At 46.2% G+C, this 16,523-nt stretch overlaps 1 protein-coding gene across 1 annotated transcript in view; it reads left to right on the plus strand.

Moving 5' to 3' along the window:
* SIDT1 (SID1 transmembrane family member 1) overlaps positions 1 to 16,523 on the plus strand; it is a 39,369-nt gene that overhangs the window by 14,558 nt on the left and 8,288 nt on the right. The window contains exons 3-16 of the mRNA XM_066341029.1: positions 363 to 533; positions 746 to 791; positions 3,951 to 4,052; positions 4,791 to 4,874; positions 5,005 to 5,098; positions 6,303 to 6,374; positions 6,726 to 6,819; positions 7,950 to 7,993; positions 11,850 to 11,921; positions 13,205 to 13,353; positions 13,956 to 14,029; positions 14,552 to 14,618; positions 15,257 to 15,330; positions 15,877 to 16,000. Of these exons, the coding sequence (XP_066197126.1) occupies positions 363 to 533; positions 746 to 791; positions 3,951 to 4,052; positions 4,791 to 4,874; positions 5,005 to 5,098; positions 6,303 to 6,374; positions 6,726 to 6,819; positions 7,950 to 7,993; positions 11,850 to 11,921; positions 13,205 to 13,353; positions 13,956 to 14,029; positions 14,552 to 14,618; positions 15,257 to 15,330; positions 15,877 to 16,000 (1,267 nt within the window). The remainder of the gene's footprint in view (positions 1 to 362; positions 534 to 745; positions 792 to 3,950; positions 4,053 to 4,790; positions 4,875 to 5,004; positions 5,099 to 6,302; positions 6,375 to 6,725; positions 6,820 to 7,949; positions 7,994 to 11,849; positions 11,922 to 13,204; positions 13,354 to 13,955; positions 14,030 to 14,551; positions 14,619 to 15,256; positions 15,331 to 15,876; positions 16,001 to 16,523) is intronic.

The raw sequence follows: 16,523 nt of genomic DNA on the forward strand, positions 1-16,523 counted from the left end.
CCCTGCAGTGTTTTGCCTGATGCAGGCGATGGGTACAGCGGTGGCTGTCAGTGCTCTCTTTGCCTGCACTAAGTGGCAGATGTTAGAGATCACAGCTGTTGTGGGCATCCCCCAGGGAAGTGGAATGTTGAGGGCGATCAGTCCCTTGTGCAGATTGCAGAGGCAACAGAGGTGGGGCTTGAATGCTGACTAAAAGAGTGAATGCTCCTGGCCTTTCAGATGAGAGTTTCAGTTATGCAAGCAGGGGAAAAATGATGCCATTCTTAGTAGTGCTGAAAAACTTTTAAACTGCTCTCTTCCTTTCTCTCTCTCTTTTTTTTCCCATCCAACTTTCTCTTCCCTCCTTCCCCTGGCTATTGTAGCTATCAGAGGACCTACAATTACCAAGAAGTGAGTCGGACCCTCTGTCCCACTGAGCCAACCCCTGAAACAAGACCCTCCAACCAGATTATATTTGTGGACGTCGCTTCCATGGCACCATTCAATATTGCATATGAGCTGCTTGTCACCAGGCTGGAGAACTTCCAACTTGAGTAAGCTGGGATGTGAGAATACAAATGTACAAAATTCTTCATGTATCGCATGAACATCACTTAAGGGATTTGGTCCATCTGCCTACTCTTCACTTATTTTTCCTTTCCTAGGAAAAAAAACCCTATTTTTCTTTTGTTTAATCTAAGGGTACTTTATCTGTATTCCAGCTTGGAAAATTTTAGACTTCAACATTCTGGCATTTGTTTTCTAGGACCAACAAAGCCTTTAATTTCACTGCCAGCCCTTCCCAGCCCCAGGTAAGGAGGAATCTTGTGTAGATTGCATGTATGTTTTACCACATGCAAGTGATTGATGTGATCTTTTGTTAAAGATAGCAAGTCTTCTATGACTAGGTAGTTTCCTCTTAGGAAGCAGGGAAACATCCTTACTGTTGAATTTTCTGTGGGTACAGTGAAGCGGTAACAGTGCTTCAGTCACTCTAGGGACACATTTGGGTCCTCCCAAAACCCTTGAGCAGAGGAAATGGATGGTACTGGCACTTCAGGAAATTCAGAAGTCCAGAGGCCGTTGGATTGCTGCACTTCTGTGAGGTGATGCACATCAGTGCTGTATTCCTGCCAGTTCTGGCTGACTTGTCTGAGCATAACTTGTCAAGAGGCAGTCTTTACTGGAGAAAAATAAACACAGAAATAAAGAAGCTGTAGAGGTGGAGCAGAACTCAGACTGCTATTCCTTGTTTGGGGCAGCAGGTCACACTGAAAGGTGATAAATTAAATGCCTGATACTGATGCCTTGAGAGGCTACCTAGAACAGAGGCTGGACAGTGTAAAAGGAATAAAGTAGGTATTTATTAAAAGGCCTTTACAGGACACACCTTGGGCAGTACAAGAGCCCAGGCTCCACTCAAGATGGATGATAGATCACGAGTTCTCACACTTCTGTAAGTTTTGGTCCATTTACATATTGGGGTTGAATGTCCAGTTACAGCTTCAGGTTATGAAGTCCCATCCTCCCAGTTTGGCTTCCTCAATTCACTGTTGTTTGTACTTCTTGGGCCTGAAGCTGCAACAGTGTCCTTGGTTCTCGGGCTGGAAAAGGATTGTTTTGTCTAAACTGTGAGAAGAACTTGCTAACACTTTATAGGAAGTTCAGAGTTATATACTAGTGCAGAATCTGGAAAATATGAAAGCTAAAACTTAAGGCATCAATATGTCTGTTTGTTCAGAAGGAAGCACATATGAGCAGCACCTCCAACTGAACAGCTTTCCTTAGAGCCCTGCAGATACAAATCCTCTCTTGCATGAAAATGCTGTTGGCAGCAACTGTAGAGATACAGGGACTTGTAGAGCTAGGAAGGTGTGGGATTTACCCAGGCTGTCTGGGAACTCTGTTTTCGTTGTTGCCTTTACTGTTAATAACACCATTTAATTTTAGGTTTTGTATTACCAGGCACCCTAGCTAATCCTTTTTGCTGTCAAATTTCTTAATCTGGTTTGCAGATTCATGCAGTATTTTATACTATAGAAGCATAGGGAATGATGGTGACTCTTAATAAGCACTCATTACTTAGGATTTTGTAATTTGAATATAGAGTGTTTAGGATATGAAATTAACTTCGTGGCTGTGGTCTGATTTTTTTGTCACAATGAATATTATGAATCTTACAACTTTTAATTAATAACCAGGTGTATGGAATTGAAGACTGCTTCCTAACTGGTATAATGCTGAGGTTTTTGTAAATCAAAGTAGTAAGCAGTCTACAGGGGGAAGAAAGAAAAGATGATTTAAAATCTTGATGGGTGTTATAAAAAGACATAACTGAAGGAGATGTTGTCTGGAACCCAGCTTGTGCCTGAGGGCACAAGCAGAAATTGGATATGCTTATGTAGGTGAGAAGTGTTGGTTGTATGTGTTTATAAAACTTGCAGTGTGTGCAGCAGAGAACTGCTGGACTCAATGGCCTTGTGTTAATTCTGTACCCTGATGCAAGTGAGGCTTTGAGGAAATTATAGAAGAGTCCTCATGCTCCTGAAACTTTCCAAGGGGAAAAAGTGCCCCTGGGAAACCAAGGAGCTCAGTCTGCCCGTGTCCTTGCTTGCTGCAGACAAAACTGGCTTGGTGAGTTTGCATTTTGTAGGGATTTCTGGTTGGAGCCAGCACTCCTTCAGCAGGGAAAGGACCCTGCTCAGAGAGGGGTGATGGGAGTAAATGCTTTAGTAGAAACGGGCAACTTGGAAAAAGTTTGGGTGATTTCCTGCTTATCCCTGCCCTCCCACTTGGGGGCCATAATTCCTGGGAATGGCATGGGTAGAAGAGAAATAGGAAACAGCTGGCCCTTGCTCAGCACTAAAGTTTATGTGCCAGAAAGGGAGCTCTGCAGTTAGAAAAGTCTCAGGTGATGATTTTGGAGCAGGGGTGCTGGTAGCTTCCAGCATGGCAGCAGTGGCTGCCTGGTGACCGTATGGAAGGGAGGAAGGTGGCTGGTGGCACTCCTCAGCCTTGTGTCCTTCTGAGGGGGTGTGAGGTGCCCATCAGCCCCTCGTGGTAGCTGTGGCTTGGAGCCTGAGCTCTCTGGCCTCCAGGTGTGTTGATGGAAGCCCTTGCAACAAGCCTGCCTGCTAGGGCAGGCACAGGAGCCATACTTCTCTAGCAGCTGGCTGGGGCAGTGCTTCAAACTTTTTACTGGACAAATATACAAATAATGGTATTGCCTGGGACATCTTTTGCACAGACGTGAAAAAAAGCAGCTTTTTCTAACCCCACAAACTGTCCCGTGGGCCTGCTCAAGGAAGGTGATGCCTTTCCTTCCCCCATAGGAAAAGCAGGAATATTGCTAGATATTAGTGTCTCACAATTTTTTAGAGTTACAGCTGACTTATTTTCAAAGCTGAAGTGCCAAGAGAAACCCCCATTATGTTTTGCCATCAAAGCAAACAAACAACCCTGCATCCTACAACTAATATTAACCGTTTATTTATGAAACTCTTGACAGAGTTTCAACCATTTGACCTAATACTGTTCATGGTCTGTTTGTGAGGCAACCCATTTGAGAAAAAGCTCTGTGACATTTTTCATATATAAAAGTACAGCCAGCTGTATGGAAACATCTGGAAAATGCTCATATCAACATAAGATGGAGTGGGATGTAAAATGAAGTCACTTCAGCTTCATCGGGTGGAAAAAAGCTCAAGGGAGCAGAAGCTATGCTGTATTTTGCATGTTGAAGATGTCTGTGTCTAATAGCATACTGTGCAAGGGGGACAGTTGCCTGTATATGTTTAATCTGCTCTTCTGTAACGTAAGGTCTTAATATTTGAAATTTGATTTTTTATGAAAGCCATCCACATCCAACCCCAGAGCCCTTCTAGGGCTGTTCAGATAGCTTAGGAAGGTGTTGAAGATACTGCCAAGGGTGATTTCTGGATCATGACTCTTGAACTTTGCTTTCTCTGCAGTACTTTCTGTACAAATTTCCTCAGGATGTCGATTCAGTCATTATTAATGTGGTGTCTGATGCAGCCTACCCGTGCTCAGTTGTCTCTGTCCAAGATATTGTGGTAAGTGAGCAGAGGAGGGTGAGGAGCTGCCTGCTGGAGCTATGTCTAGCTGTGAGGGGTCTGTGCCCTGCAGAGGGAGTAGCTCTAGGCAAGGCTTTGCCCTGGTGGTGGTGGTAAAGGGAGCCCCTGAAAGGAACTAAAATTCTGTGGGAAGGAGGCCAAGACAGAGATGCTGATTTCAAGCAGCTCATACAGAGACTTTTGTTGTAGATAGGTAAACAATCTGCTCCTTTCTAGCCTATCCATAGGGAACACATTCCACGTAGGGGATTTATGCCTCCCTTCTGAGGTTCCCTGCTGCCCCATGATATGGGTCTGTCTCTCCATGTGTTGGGTGGAATGTTGGTGGCTCAGGGAGGGAACAGTGCTGTTCACTTGACTCTCCCCTGGCTCAGGGTAGTTTGGGGAACTTCTGATTTTCAGACATGATGTCTTTCTTCCTTTCCAGTTCGATTTCCTTTCTATATATTTCATCCCCTTTCCTGGGGTGTTCCCTGTCATGGAGGTTGGCTGTTGCTTGCAGGTGGGAAATAGCCACATACTTACTCCCTTTTCCCAGATCCCTGAATGATGCAGGGTCCTGCAGTGTAGGAGCAGACAGAGATGCAAGATGTTCTGTTCCCTTGGATACCCCAACTGGGGCCTTTTTTTGCTGTTCTGTGCTGTGTTTTCCAGCTGGCTTCTTTTGAAAATAATTTGGATGTTGTCCCTGGTTTAACCCTTAGTTGTCTGTTTTAGTGCCCAGTGTATGACCTGGACCATAACGTGGAGTTCAATGGAGTTTACCAGTCTATGACAAAGCAGGCAGCCATAACAGTGCAGGTGAGATGCTGATTTGTGTCCCAGTGTTTTCTGGTGTCTGTGTAGCAATTCAAACCTGATCTCTGGCCTATTAGAGGGGAGAGGCTTTGTGTCTCATGGATTTTCTGTCTTCTTCCATCCTTCTGTGCAGAGAAAAGATTTCCCAGGTGAGCAGTTCTTCGTTGTGTTCGTCATTAAGCCAGAGGATTATGCCTGCGGGGGTTCTGTGCCTTCTTCAATTCATGGTAAGTTGTTCTGGGAGGTGGATTTGATTGCTGCATCTGAATGATGGAGCAGTGGGTGTCTTCTGAGACCTTCCTGTGGGATGCCACCCTGTGATTATGTAGCTTTGTCTTATCCAGGTAGTTGTGAGGAAGAATGTAGTCTCAGTTTGATATTGTTGGGCAGGTTAAAAGTCTTGATAAATGCAGGAGGTGGCTGGCTAGTACAGTGGCTGGCATGCCTGGGATTATGTGCTTTTCAGCAGCACCACTGGTGCTTTGGGAGACACTGGAGACACCCAGGCAATGCTGCCTACAGTTTTTTGTTTGGTTCTCACCTCTGCTCCCTGCTGCTGTATTATCCTCTTGGCTCCATGAAGTCTCAGTTCCTGCAGAGAGCATCTCCTACTGCTATCTTGGGATCTGTGACAGCTCTGAACGTGAGGGAACAGGAAGAATTGATAATTGGGAGAATAATTTTACAAAAGGCTTGTTCTAGTGTCTTTTCCAACCACAAGACCCTGTGTCCACTTGCTGGGCAGTGGTCAAAGCAAAGTCTCCACCAGTCATGTGGTGGCTGTAACTGGAGTGGGAACATTCCTGTTCTCAAAGCCTCAAGGTTTCCTCCCAGTAGAAGAAGCAAGATCACAACCAACAGATATATTTGGCTCCCTCAACAGCTTTTTACTACTCCCCTGCCACCTTTCTGCCCCAGTTTTCCCACAGAAAAAACCCAAACTGTGCCCTTTGGGGTGTCATTCTCTTATCCTAATGCTGTCAGCAGAGCTGTACTGGCCAGGTGTGCTAAGCACTGCAGAAACAGAGTTTCTAGAGTGGCATCCTGCACAGAAGTGTTTTACTCACAGAGATTTGGCCAAAAGCAGAAGTGGACTCTCACTACCTGTAATGAGAGAATGTCTCTTTTGGGGATTAAATGAATAGGAGATGAGATGCCTTTGGGATTCAGACATCCAGACTTAAGCAATATCCAAAAGGCTGAAGCAGGGATTTTTAGTCTGAAAAACAGGTTGTGAACAGGGAGGAAGGGGGCAGCATTTGGGAGAGCTGTATATTGACAGATCAGAGAACAGTTCAAAGTAAATCCACCCACACTTATTAGTGAAAAGCCAGACCCTGTTGTTTTTGCAAGTTCAGGGAACCAAGATCAGTTCCAGAAATCAGTAATGTTGATTGTTTTTCTATCTGCTGTACACTGTGCATCTCACAGGGAATGTCAACCGTACCTGGAACCTGCAACGGACAAAGAACCTTCAAGTGACGATTGTGCCCTCCATTAAAAGTCAGTGTCTTTGGGCAGAGCAATGCAACTTTACACTTCTGAATAGAGGGGTATGACTGGGCCAGCAGCCTCTGAAGGAATGGTGCAGAAAGCACCAGCACAAGAGACAAAACCACTTGGAGCCTGCTCCCTTCCAGGAATGGCTGTCTGGCACACCAGCTAGCACTGGGGGTGAAGAAATGCGGGGAAATGGTGCTGAACAGGTTATGTCAATTCCTTTTGAAGAAAGCAAATGGTTTGGAAGGGCTTTTTGGGTCTGAGTGTTTTTACAAGGTGGTATTGGGAAGAGTGCTGACTTTTAGAAGTGCTGTTTCTGCTCTGTGAGCTGACTGATCCCTTCTCTTTCCTCAGAGTCTGTTTATGTCCAGGCCATGTTCTTCAGCTTCCTGGGTTTCCTCTCCTTTTACCTGGGCTCAGTGATTGTTGCTTTCGTGCACTACATTAGGTGAGTCTAGGACTTATAAAAGAACAGCCTATCTGTTTCCTATCATCAGGGACACAACACCTTGCAAAAAATTTGGGATGAGGGGTGTGCCAAGCATCTAAGCAGAGCAGCTGAAGAAGTCCCTGACAACTCAGTGGGCTCCTACTGACCATCAGCCAGAAAATACTTCTTCCTCTGCTGTGGGGACCATGGGAAGGGTGAAAATCTAAGGGTCTACCCACTAGATCTTGTAGTGCCCCAACCCTGTGTTTTCTTGTGTAAGGACACTGGGCAGGAAGTGGGAATTGTGAAGGGACCAGTCTGGGGTATGGAGTGAGAGAGCATGCTGGACTGAGTACTGCAGTAAGTGGCAGTGACACAAATAGAGCCTTGGAGTCCCAAGAATTCTGGTTTCCTTCCTTTCCTGCCTCCCCTATCCCAAACATTGTGTGGCCAGTGTTGGGGCTTGTGTTGAAGAAGAATGTTGAAGAATGTCTGCATGGGCATGGCTTAACTTCAGGACACATCAATGAAAATACATTTCATTGAAACAATTCTATGATGAAATCACTTAAGTGTGCTTTTATTTGCTGGTATTTTTCTGTGTTGTGGGGATATGTTGGTGGGGTTTTTGTAGTTGTTTTTTTTTTTCTTTTTTACCATCTTCTGCTTGACATCTGCATTGACAGAGGTGATATGGGCTTCTTAAGCATCGTGCTAATGAGTGCCTTGAGATCCTGCTGCCCCTTCAGTAGATTCATGCATGCTTGGACACCTGAACAAAAAAGATGGGTTTGGAAAGGTGGTGTGAGGGTCTCTCCCTACATACTGAGCAGTGAAGGATGGGATAAATCATGGAAATGGTTGTCCTGCCTCTGGTGGATAGCTGAGGGGGTAAAAAACCCCTCTGTTGCTTTGGAAGTTAGAGAGGTGGACGGCAAACAGTCACGACTGAGTTGTCTAGTTCAAACAGTATTCTTCTATTTTGTCTTTGTGTATGTGTGTTTCTTTTGTGCTTATTTTTGTTTGTTTTACTTGGTTTTTTAGAGCTTGCACCATATTTACCTGTTGGTATCCTAAATAATCCTGCCATGGCTGGCAGGTGATGAGATTTGTTGGCTGTCTCCTGAATGCTGTCTGTTGCTTTACAGGGTTCGGAGGAAGGCTTCAGCTGGGAGATTGAGTCCTGAGCATGGTAAGGTCTCTTCTCTGTTGTGTGACAGCTTTGAGTGAACAGCACAGGCCCCAGGCCAGGCAAAGGACAGGCTGTCAGTCAAGTACTTTCTGTCTTGGAGCTATCTTCCCTGGTAGCTCACATAGTCCCTGGTGCTGAGGAAAGATGTTAGAGCTTCCTCTCCGCCCTCACAAACGAGGGCCTTAGAAGCCAGGTGCCCTGCACCTCATCTTGACTCCTACCCCTTGGAGCTGCTTTTAAAGGGGTGGAGGAAGGCTGAGCCTTGCCTAGACCTGGCTACAGTCTAATGTTCCTTTAAACAAGGCACTTTTGAGTATGTCAGCTCTTACACTTAAAGATATTCCTCTGCCTGGTTTAAGCATGGGGTCTTTTAGTGTCTTAATTGAATTTAAATGTTAAATTGTTTTTCACTGGAAGCCAGGTGAATGAATGACTAACAGAGTTAGGTAGTGGTGTTTATGATATTTGTGTTGGCATTGGATTAAGTTTACTTTGTGCTGCACCCACATTTCCACAAGCTGCAGCCTTCTGCCTTATAAAAACAGAGCTGCATCTAAGCAGCAGTGAAAGATGGAAGTTTTTGTCATGTGGATGGGGGGCACTGGGAGTTCCTGCTTTCTGGTCAAGTGTGGGAGCCTTTTCATTTTGATTAAATATTTAGTGCCTGCAAAGTAGTTCAAAGTGGCGGTGCTGAGGTCATTTGTACCTCTCTCCTGGAGGAAGGGAGGACATTGCTTTGGCAGCATTGAAAGGTTCTTGATGTTATTCCTTTTTTGATGCTGAGTGTTTTCAGTCTCTCCGGTCTGCTACATACCATCAGATAAGCATGGTGGTATAGCTGAGCTGTGTTTTAAAGGATCAGCAGTGGAACTTCTCTCTCACTGGCATTAATTGGCTAAATATTTCTGCTGAGGACCTGGGGGCATTTGAATTCTTAGACTTGCTTTGTCAGCCACTAAGATTTCCATGTATCCCTGTTTGGAATATGTGTGAAAGGGTTTTTCTTGAACAGGGGAACTGTAAAAATGTCGATAAATATGTTCTAATTTTATATCATTTGGGATGGATCCTGGTATAAAACAAGGGCAGGTCTTAAGGACTGGAGAAATGGGAAAGGCCTGTGTGTTGAGGAGTTTGGGTATGCTGAAGGGACCTGTCCAAGGGTGTGGAAGAGCTCCAGAGTGCTAACAAGGAATCATTGTCACAAAGAGGCACAGTCTCAGCCAGGTGAGACCAGAAGTCCCAGGGAGTGCTGCTGATGCTGCAGCTGAGGTTTAAAGTGCTGAAGACAGCTCAGAAGCTGCCTTCTGAGCTGCCCTGCTGAGAGGTGGAAGTTAAATTCTGGTGTTTGGAAACTTTCCAAAGAAACTGCAAGGCATAGATGCTGGACTTGGTATGGACCTGGAGAGCAGAGAACTGGGTTGCTGAGCAGGGAGGACTGCTGAACAGTATTCCTGTGAAGGGAGAGAGGAGCACTGTTCCTTCACAGCTTTCCTCCCAGAGGCACCTACTGCTTTGGTGACTTGTCCTCTCCCTTGCAATCCATTGCCACTTTCACATACCTGGCACTGCATGTTGCAGCCACATCCTTTCCTCTGGGGAGGAATCATGTCCCTACACATGAGCTGTTTCTTCATCTATTGTCTCTTCAGGGTGTGTCTGACTGATGCTTATAAAACGGTAATTAGCATCTTCCCTGTCTTCCAGATCAGTGAATATGCTGGCTTTCTCTGTTTTGTTTTGTTTTTCCTCTGCTTCCCACCCTTTGTTATTTCTTTCCCTCGCAAGTACCCCTGGATCTTGCCTTCTTCATTACTCCTCCTTCCTTTCCCCTACCAAGGAACTGGATGGAAGTGCTCAGCAATGTATCTCTGCCATTGGTCTTGGAATGTCCTGCCACTGCACATGCTTCTGCTCTTGTTATCCATCTTATTCCATCTTATTTCTGGCTTCTGTGGTTCACTTTTTTTTTTTTTTTTTTTTTTTTTTTAAGCTCATGGAACACCTTCCCTTCCACATCCTCACTATCTGGTGGAAGCAATAGCTGGAGGAGCCACGCCTGGTGTGGTACATTTGCTTTGCTGACTCACTCTCACAGTGGGAAGTGGGATAGAAATTAGTGGGTGAGCTGGGTCCAAAGTGGCTGTTAGCCATAGAGCAGAGTGCCTTTTCTCCTTGGCTTGGCTGCTTTGTCCGGATTTAAATCTTTGGTAACTTGGGAGAGACGGTTGACAGGTCACTTGAGAGAATAAAGCCTGGTCTAAAATTAGGAGGGAGTATCCTTGTGGAACAGGACTGGCAGGCCTAAGAATTGTGCTTGTGCCTTGCTGCTGTGAACATAGCGAAGTGCTTTTGCCCTCTTCACAGTGATCTGGATTTCCAAACAACTTTTAAAGCAACAGGAAAAGCTTCCAGGAGAGAGGGAGATTGGATTGGAGGTGATGAGTACAAGCTGCATCTTTCTCCTGTGGCAACCTCCTGCAGCAACATCCTGCCAGTCTCAGCTCGGGCCTCAAGGGTTGTCACCTGAGGGCTGCAGTGTTCCAGAGCCCTCCTCTGGTGCTCAGTCCCTGCCACGTTCTGGTGCTCCTCTGAGCTGTTTGTTTTCTCTATTAGAGGGATGGGTCAGAATGTGGTAGATGATTTCAACAAACACTCAAACCACTACAAGCATAAAGGAGACGAAATTTGAGACCAAGTCTTAGCCCCTAGCCCAAAAAGCACAGCAGACATACCAAAGAAAAGCAGCAATTGGGACTTGAAATATCAAGTATCATTTCTGTATGAGTGCTTCTGTGACTTGGGGTCAGTCAGGGACAAGTCTTAGATCTCTCTACATTTGTGGCTAGTGAAAATGGTATAAAAACCTATGCAAGGTGTTAGGGAATAGCCCAGGATTTCCACTTGGAAAGAGCACTCTGCCTGTGCCTGTCAGTTTAAAACCAGTTATGTACTGGGAAGCCAGAGATGCAGCTTGGGAGGCCACTGCTAGGCTGCAGTAAGGCTTTAAATACTATGCCACGTTTTGCACAGCTTTGCTGCTGACTGACCACATGATACTGTTGCAGGGGTGAAGCTTTAAAGCAACTTAACCTGTCCCACTGTTTGTGACTACTGGAAAACATGGTCCTGCTCCTGCTGCCCTTCTTTCGCTCTGTTTTATGACTGACCTCTCAATGAAGGGATTCAGCTGCCTTTGTTTCCTGCCATGCAGGTCAGCTGCTGAGCTCCACCACTGGAAGCAAAAAGAGGGAATGTGGAAGGAGGAGAGCACTCCTCCTTGCCTCATATATGTGGGCAGGAGGCAGGATGTTCCTTGTCCTCAAAGGCTTGCCCTTCTTGTCATCAGCATGAGATCATTTTGTTGCATAAAGCTTTTTTTGTTGTTGTTTCTCCTTGATTGGATAAAATTATGTAGCAGCTGTCCTGCCAAAGTCTGTGACTCTTCCAGGGATAGCTGAAGGTAGCAGTATTTGAAGAGATTTGAAGAGCTGCATGAGATGGGGAAAGAGAGAAGAATTAGAAGTTCAGAAGAACATCATGAGACTTGCTCTAAAATTTACCAAATCCTGCAGCCCTACGGTGTGATCTGTGCAGGATGCTGGAGGGGGGCTCATGCTGCCAGTCTCACTGGCACCCTGTGTGGGAAGGCTGAAGGGAATGAGTTTCCTTCGCACTGCAAAACAAGGGTTTCCCTATTGCACAGTATGCTCTAGAGGGAGACTGCCATCTGTTTGGAGAAATGCTCTTTTTCCCAAGCCCCTCCAGCTCTTCACGCTGTTTGGATTCACCTCAGAGATGTTTTTAAGCACTGACATGAAACTAAGTGTCCCTCCTGGGTCTGTTCCCATTGCAGGAGCTGGGATGATGACTTCTTCACACCCCATCTCAGCCAGCACTCCTGAGGGAAGCAGCTACGGTGCTATTGGTACAGTATATTCCAGAACTGGGGCACAGGGAAGCTCCTCCCTGGGGTGGAGGAAGGCACTTTTAGGGTAGTTTAACACCAGAGGAGAATAAAGCTGCAAGCTACTTTAAGAGCATCTTGCTGCTATTAAAAACAAACAAACAAACAAAAAACCCAACAAAAAACCACAAAAAAACAAAAACAAAACCAAAACAACCAAACAAAAAAACCCCAAACTTAAACAACCAAATTGCAGTTTGTGAGGTTCAGGTTGCACTTTCGGGAAAAGCATCTATGTAATAAAAGTATCAAATCAGAAAGAGCTGCCTAAAGAGACCGTCATTGGAAGTGTGTCTTAGACAAAGCTACAGTCATCTGAGAGCTGTGGGTGACAGTGCTTCTTCAGACAGGATATTTACTAGTGACTGACAAAGTTCCCTTGCAAGAATCCTTCTTGAACTCTGTTATTAGCTCACAGCCTGCCTTTAAACCAAAGCGTGCCTATCCCTGGGAGGCTGAAGGGTTGTGTGCCATAAAGCAAGACACAATCGGGGTTTCTTGCCTCCAGGGGCTTCACTAGGGAAGAAATAATGTCGTACTGCCAGCAGGCGAATCATGCCCTGGCGGCAGAGGAGAAAAAAACTTTCTGAGGGCTTAATGACCACTTTACCCCTCCTTCCCCTTTTTCCAAAGAAGTCTTTTAAAAGCATTTGGGAAATGAGGAGGAAGCCTGTGTTCTGTCCATGTCGATGAGGGCAATGAGCTGGGAGTTGCCCAGCCTGTGGTATGTGACCAGTACTGGGGATGCAAAGGGAACAAAGCTGGTACTCTGCCTACTTTGGAAAATCGAGTTTCTTCTTTGTTTTTTTTATTCTACAGTATTTTTAGAAAAGCTTAGATCTATAAAAAGCTTACATAAAACCTGAAGGTTAACTAGATGAGTGTATTTTTGACCGCTAGCAGTCTTCTTCTTTCTCTAGAGGTATTCGTCTTGTCTCAGAATTCCAGATTTTAGAGCCTGGGCTAGTAGAGTCGAAAATGTTAAGCAATGAAAAGTAATAGAACAAAAGCAGAGTGAAAACTAAGATACTTCAGAGAGGGGAACATATAATGGTCCTTCAGACTCCTCTTAGCTGATCACCTAAAACTTTTAGGAAGGCTTGGGATCATGGAGATTTTTTTTCCCTGAACCAGCCATATCAACTTGTCAAAGTATCAGAGCACCCGGGACAGCTTTACAGTTGCAGTGCACAGAGAGTTTTAGCCTTTACCCTGCCTGTCTCCTTCTCCCTGCTCTGGCCCAGACGAGTTCAGCTCCAGTGGTGGACACCAGCTGTCATCCCCGGAGCGCAGGCCCCCGGCCGGCTCGGACACGGACAGCTCCGTGGAGGAGGAGAGTGATTTTGACACCATGCCAGAGATCGAGAGTGATAAGAACATCATCCGCACCAAGGTATGGCCGCTCCTGCAGCTGTGGCCCTCGTGCTGGGCCGTGACCACAACTGGGCACTTCAGTGAAATCTCAAAAATCCTGTTCCCTCTCAGGGTGGATTTCACCGAATACAGCCAAGTGTGCTTCTTAGTCCTTTCCTTCAGTCACTGAAAGTTTTCCCACTGTGATAAGTGTGCTGCTGAAGTGAGTGCTTTAATATGGAAAAATCAGAATGTATTGGGGATTATTGAGAAAGGAGGCAAATACCCAGGGAGTGTCCCAGAAAGTTCAAGGAGGTGTGAAGGTAGGGAGAAAATAATCTGCAACAGGAGGTGGCTGTTGACCCATGTGTATGTACAGAGGGCCTTTACATACAGAGGAGCTCTCAAACGGCCTCCTTTTGTCATCCTGCACTGCTCCTGTGTGGTTGGAGCCATTCGTGGAGGTCAGAGGATTTGGCAGAACTCGCTCCCACAGAATTAAGGGACACAGTGAGTTCACTGTGTAAAACCAGTCCAAATACCACCAAGCTGCAAATGTGTCAAGATAGTCTACTGGCATCTGTAATCTACACTGATTATTCTGTGTTTTCTTCTCTCTTTCCCCACCCACTAATGTTTTAGGTGTTCCTCTTTCTATCAGACTTGTCCAGGAAAGACCGAAGGATTGTCAGCAAAAAATACAAAATCTATTTCTGGTAAGGAGAAGGCAAACTGGTAAGGCCCAAACTCTGGACCCAGAGTATCTGGTTGTGGAGTCTGTCCATACGTCCTTCTTCTGAACCCCTCCTGAACTATCCTGTTACCCATTCTGATCCTATTCCAATCAGTACCTGCAGATCCCACATACCTCAAGTAAGAATATTTGTATATCAGTGCGTATGTGATCCTGGCAATGGATTCTGTTTTGCATCATTGGTTTTAATTGTGGTAACAACAACCAGTGCACTAGAGCATGATGGGAAGGGGGACAAACTGGCACTCAAACACGAGCTTGTGGCTAACATCCTGGCTTTTCCTTTGCCCTTAGCATTTGCCTCTTGTTTGCCTCCTGTGTGCATGAGCGCATGGGCTCCTCTGCTTCAGGGGTCACAATGAGGTCATAACCCCAGAGCAGTGAGGTGTGCACATTCCTCCACGAGCACTGCGGGGCTTTCTTCTGGGTGTGCAGCCCTGGTTTTGGTGTGTGTGTAACAGCTGCTGCTGTCTCTCCTCTGCAGGAACATCATCACCATTGCAGTGTTCTATGCCCTGCCGGTCATCCAGCTCGTCATCACTTACCAGACGGTGCGTTTGGCTCCCTGGCTGTCCCCTCTTGCTTTACACTTGCCCCGTGGTTGTGATGTGCAGGGATGACAGTCACAGTGAAACTGGGATCACCTAGGAGTTCAGCTTTGTGTGAGGAGCAGTTTAGCTTAGCTGCTCTCGCTGTGTTGCGCTGTGTTGATGTGACAGTGAGCTTGGCTCATTGGGCTTTCACTTCTGCTTTTTCTGCTTGGGAAGTGAGAGTGCTGCTGTTTTCCTACTCAACCGATGTCTCATTTGGGTCCTGTTTCATTTTAGAGGCAGGAGGAATTAGATGTTATCTCTGAGAGCAAATAGTGTTTGCTGTGATTTCTCCTCCCTTCTCCCAACCTTTGCTATCCTGCTGTTATGCAGATATCTGCAAGCAGGTCTATGGTGGGGGGCAGGGCATTGAGAGCACATAATGTTTCCTCGGAGGACTGTTATAAAGTTTGTGGCCTGTGACAACACCGTGTCCCACCCTAAAAGCTTTGCTTGCAGATGTCAGTACTGCCCTGTGCCAGTGCTAGAGCTAGGGTTGTCCTGGTACACCTTGTGTTTGTGTGGTGTTTGCATGGGGCAAAGCCCCCAGAGCAGGGAGGATTTGCTGATGCCAGGCCTCCCAACTGCTCTCTCTCCAGGTAGTGAATGTGACGGGCAATCAGGACATCTGCTACTACAACTTCCTGTGTGCTCATCCCCTTGGGGTGCTGAGGTGAGTGAGCCCTTTTGTCACTACGTTTGTCTCGTGCCTCCTGAGTGCTTGTGCTGTCCCCAGGTCAGGATTTTATGCTTGCCAGGCTCACAGTAGCAATGTTGATAAGACCACTGGGAGTTTAGGACTCTGTTCTTTGTGTTTTGCTCAGCAGTGGTGCTCTGTTGCAGTGAGACATCTGCACTCTGGAACTTGTGGCACTTGGGTGCCCCTTGCAAATCACTGGCACAGCAGTGAGGTGCTCCCATGCTCTATTGGACGCTTGTATCCAACAAAGAAATTCAGATCAGTCCTTCCAGTGTAGCATTTATCTAAATTAATGTGTGATTGCAGAGAAAGCCCAGGGTTGGGAATCTTGCAGAAGAAGTGTTAAACTAACTGGGACAGGTGAACTATTCAAACTGAAATTGTCTCTAGAGAGTAAAATTGCAGTTCTGCAGCTGCTGAGGTGGAAGGGGGAGCAAAATGGATTCAGCTTCTCACAATGCAGGGTTCAGCTTCCTGCTACTGTGCTGCCTTTATGTTAGACCTTCTTCTTTCCTGCAGTGCCTTCAACAACATCCTCAGCAACGTGGGCCACATGATGCTGGGCTTTCTTTTCCTCCTCATTGTGTTGCGCAGGGACATCCTCCACCGTCGGGCCATGGAGATGAAAGATATCTACACCCTGGTAGGAAGCATGATTGCCTGGGGCTGAGTGGAGGCAGGGAAGATGGAGTGAACTCAAAAAACAGAGTGATTCATAATGGGTTTCCACTTGTCTTTCTCGCTGGAGGGTTGAATCCTCTTCTTTTTTTCCTCCTGTGCAAAAGGGTCTAGGTGGGATGCTTGTGTTCCTGCACACCCCAGAGCTTTACTGCTTACAGTGTGTCCATAATTCACTGACCCAGCCTGGGCCTGTGAAGACAAGGAGATTAATAGAGGAAGGACTCCCATGGCTCTGGCTTTTCCTGCAGCACTTGCTGTGGAGGAACTGGGATAGCAGGAGTGTCCCAAAATGCTTTTCTTCGTAGTGAAGTTTGATTTGTCTTACACAGGAGCTGCTTATGGTAACTCAGAGGAATTTGGCTGCCTCAGTCTCTGAGGCAGAGCTTCTTGTAGCCAGAGCTTCTGTAGTCTCTCATGGGAGATGGTGGAGAAATCTGCAGCCCTGTGGGCAGAGGTGCTGATGGTTTCTGGAGACAAACAGCTCT

The sequence above is a fragment of the Sylvia atricapilla genome, chromosome 2, assembly GCF_009819655.1.
Source record: "Sylvia atricapilla isolate bSylAtr1 chromosome 2, bSylAtr1.pri, whole genome shotgun sequence".
Classification (NCBI taxonomy): Eukaryota; Metazoa; Chordata; class Aves; order Passeriformes; family Sylviidae; genus Sylvia; species Sylvia atricapilla.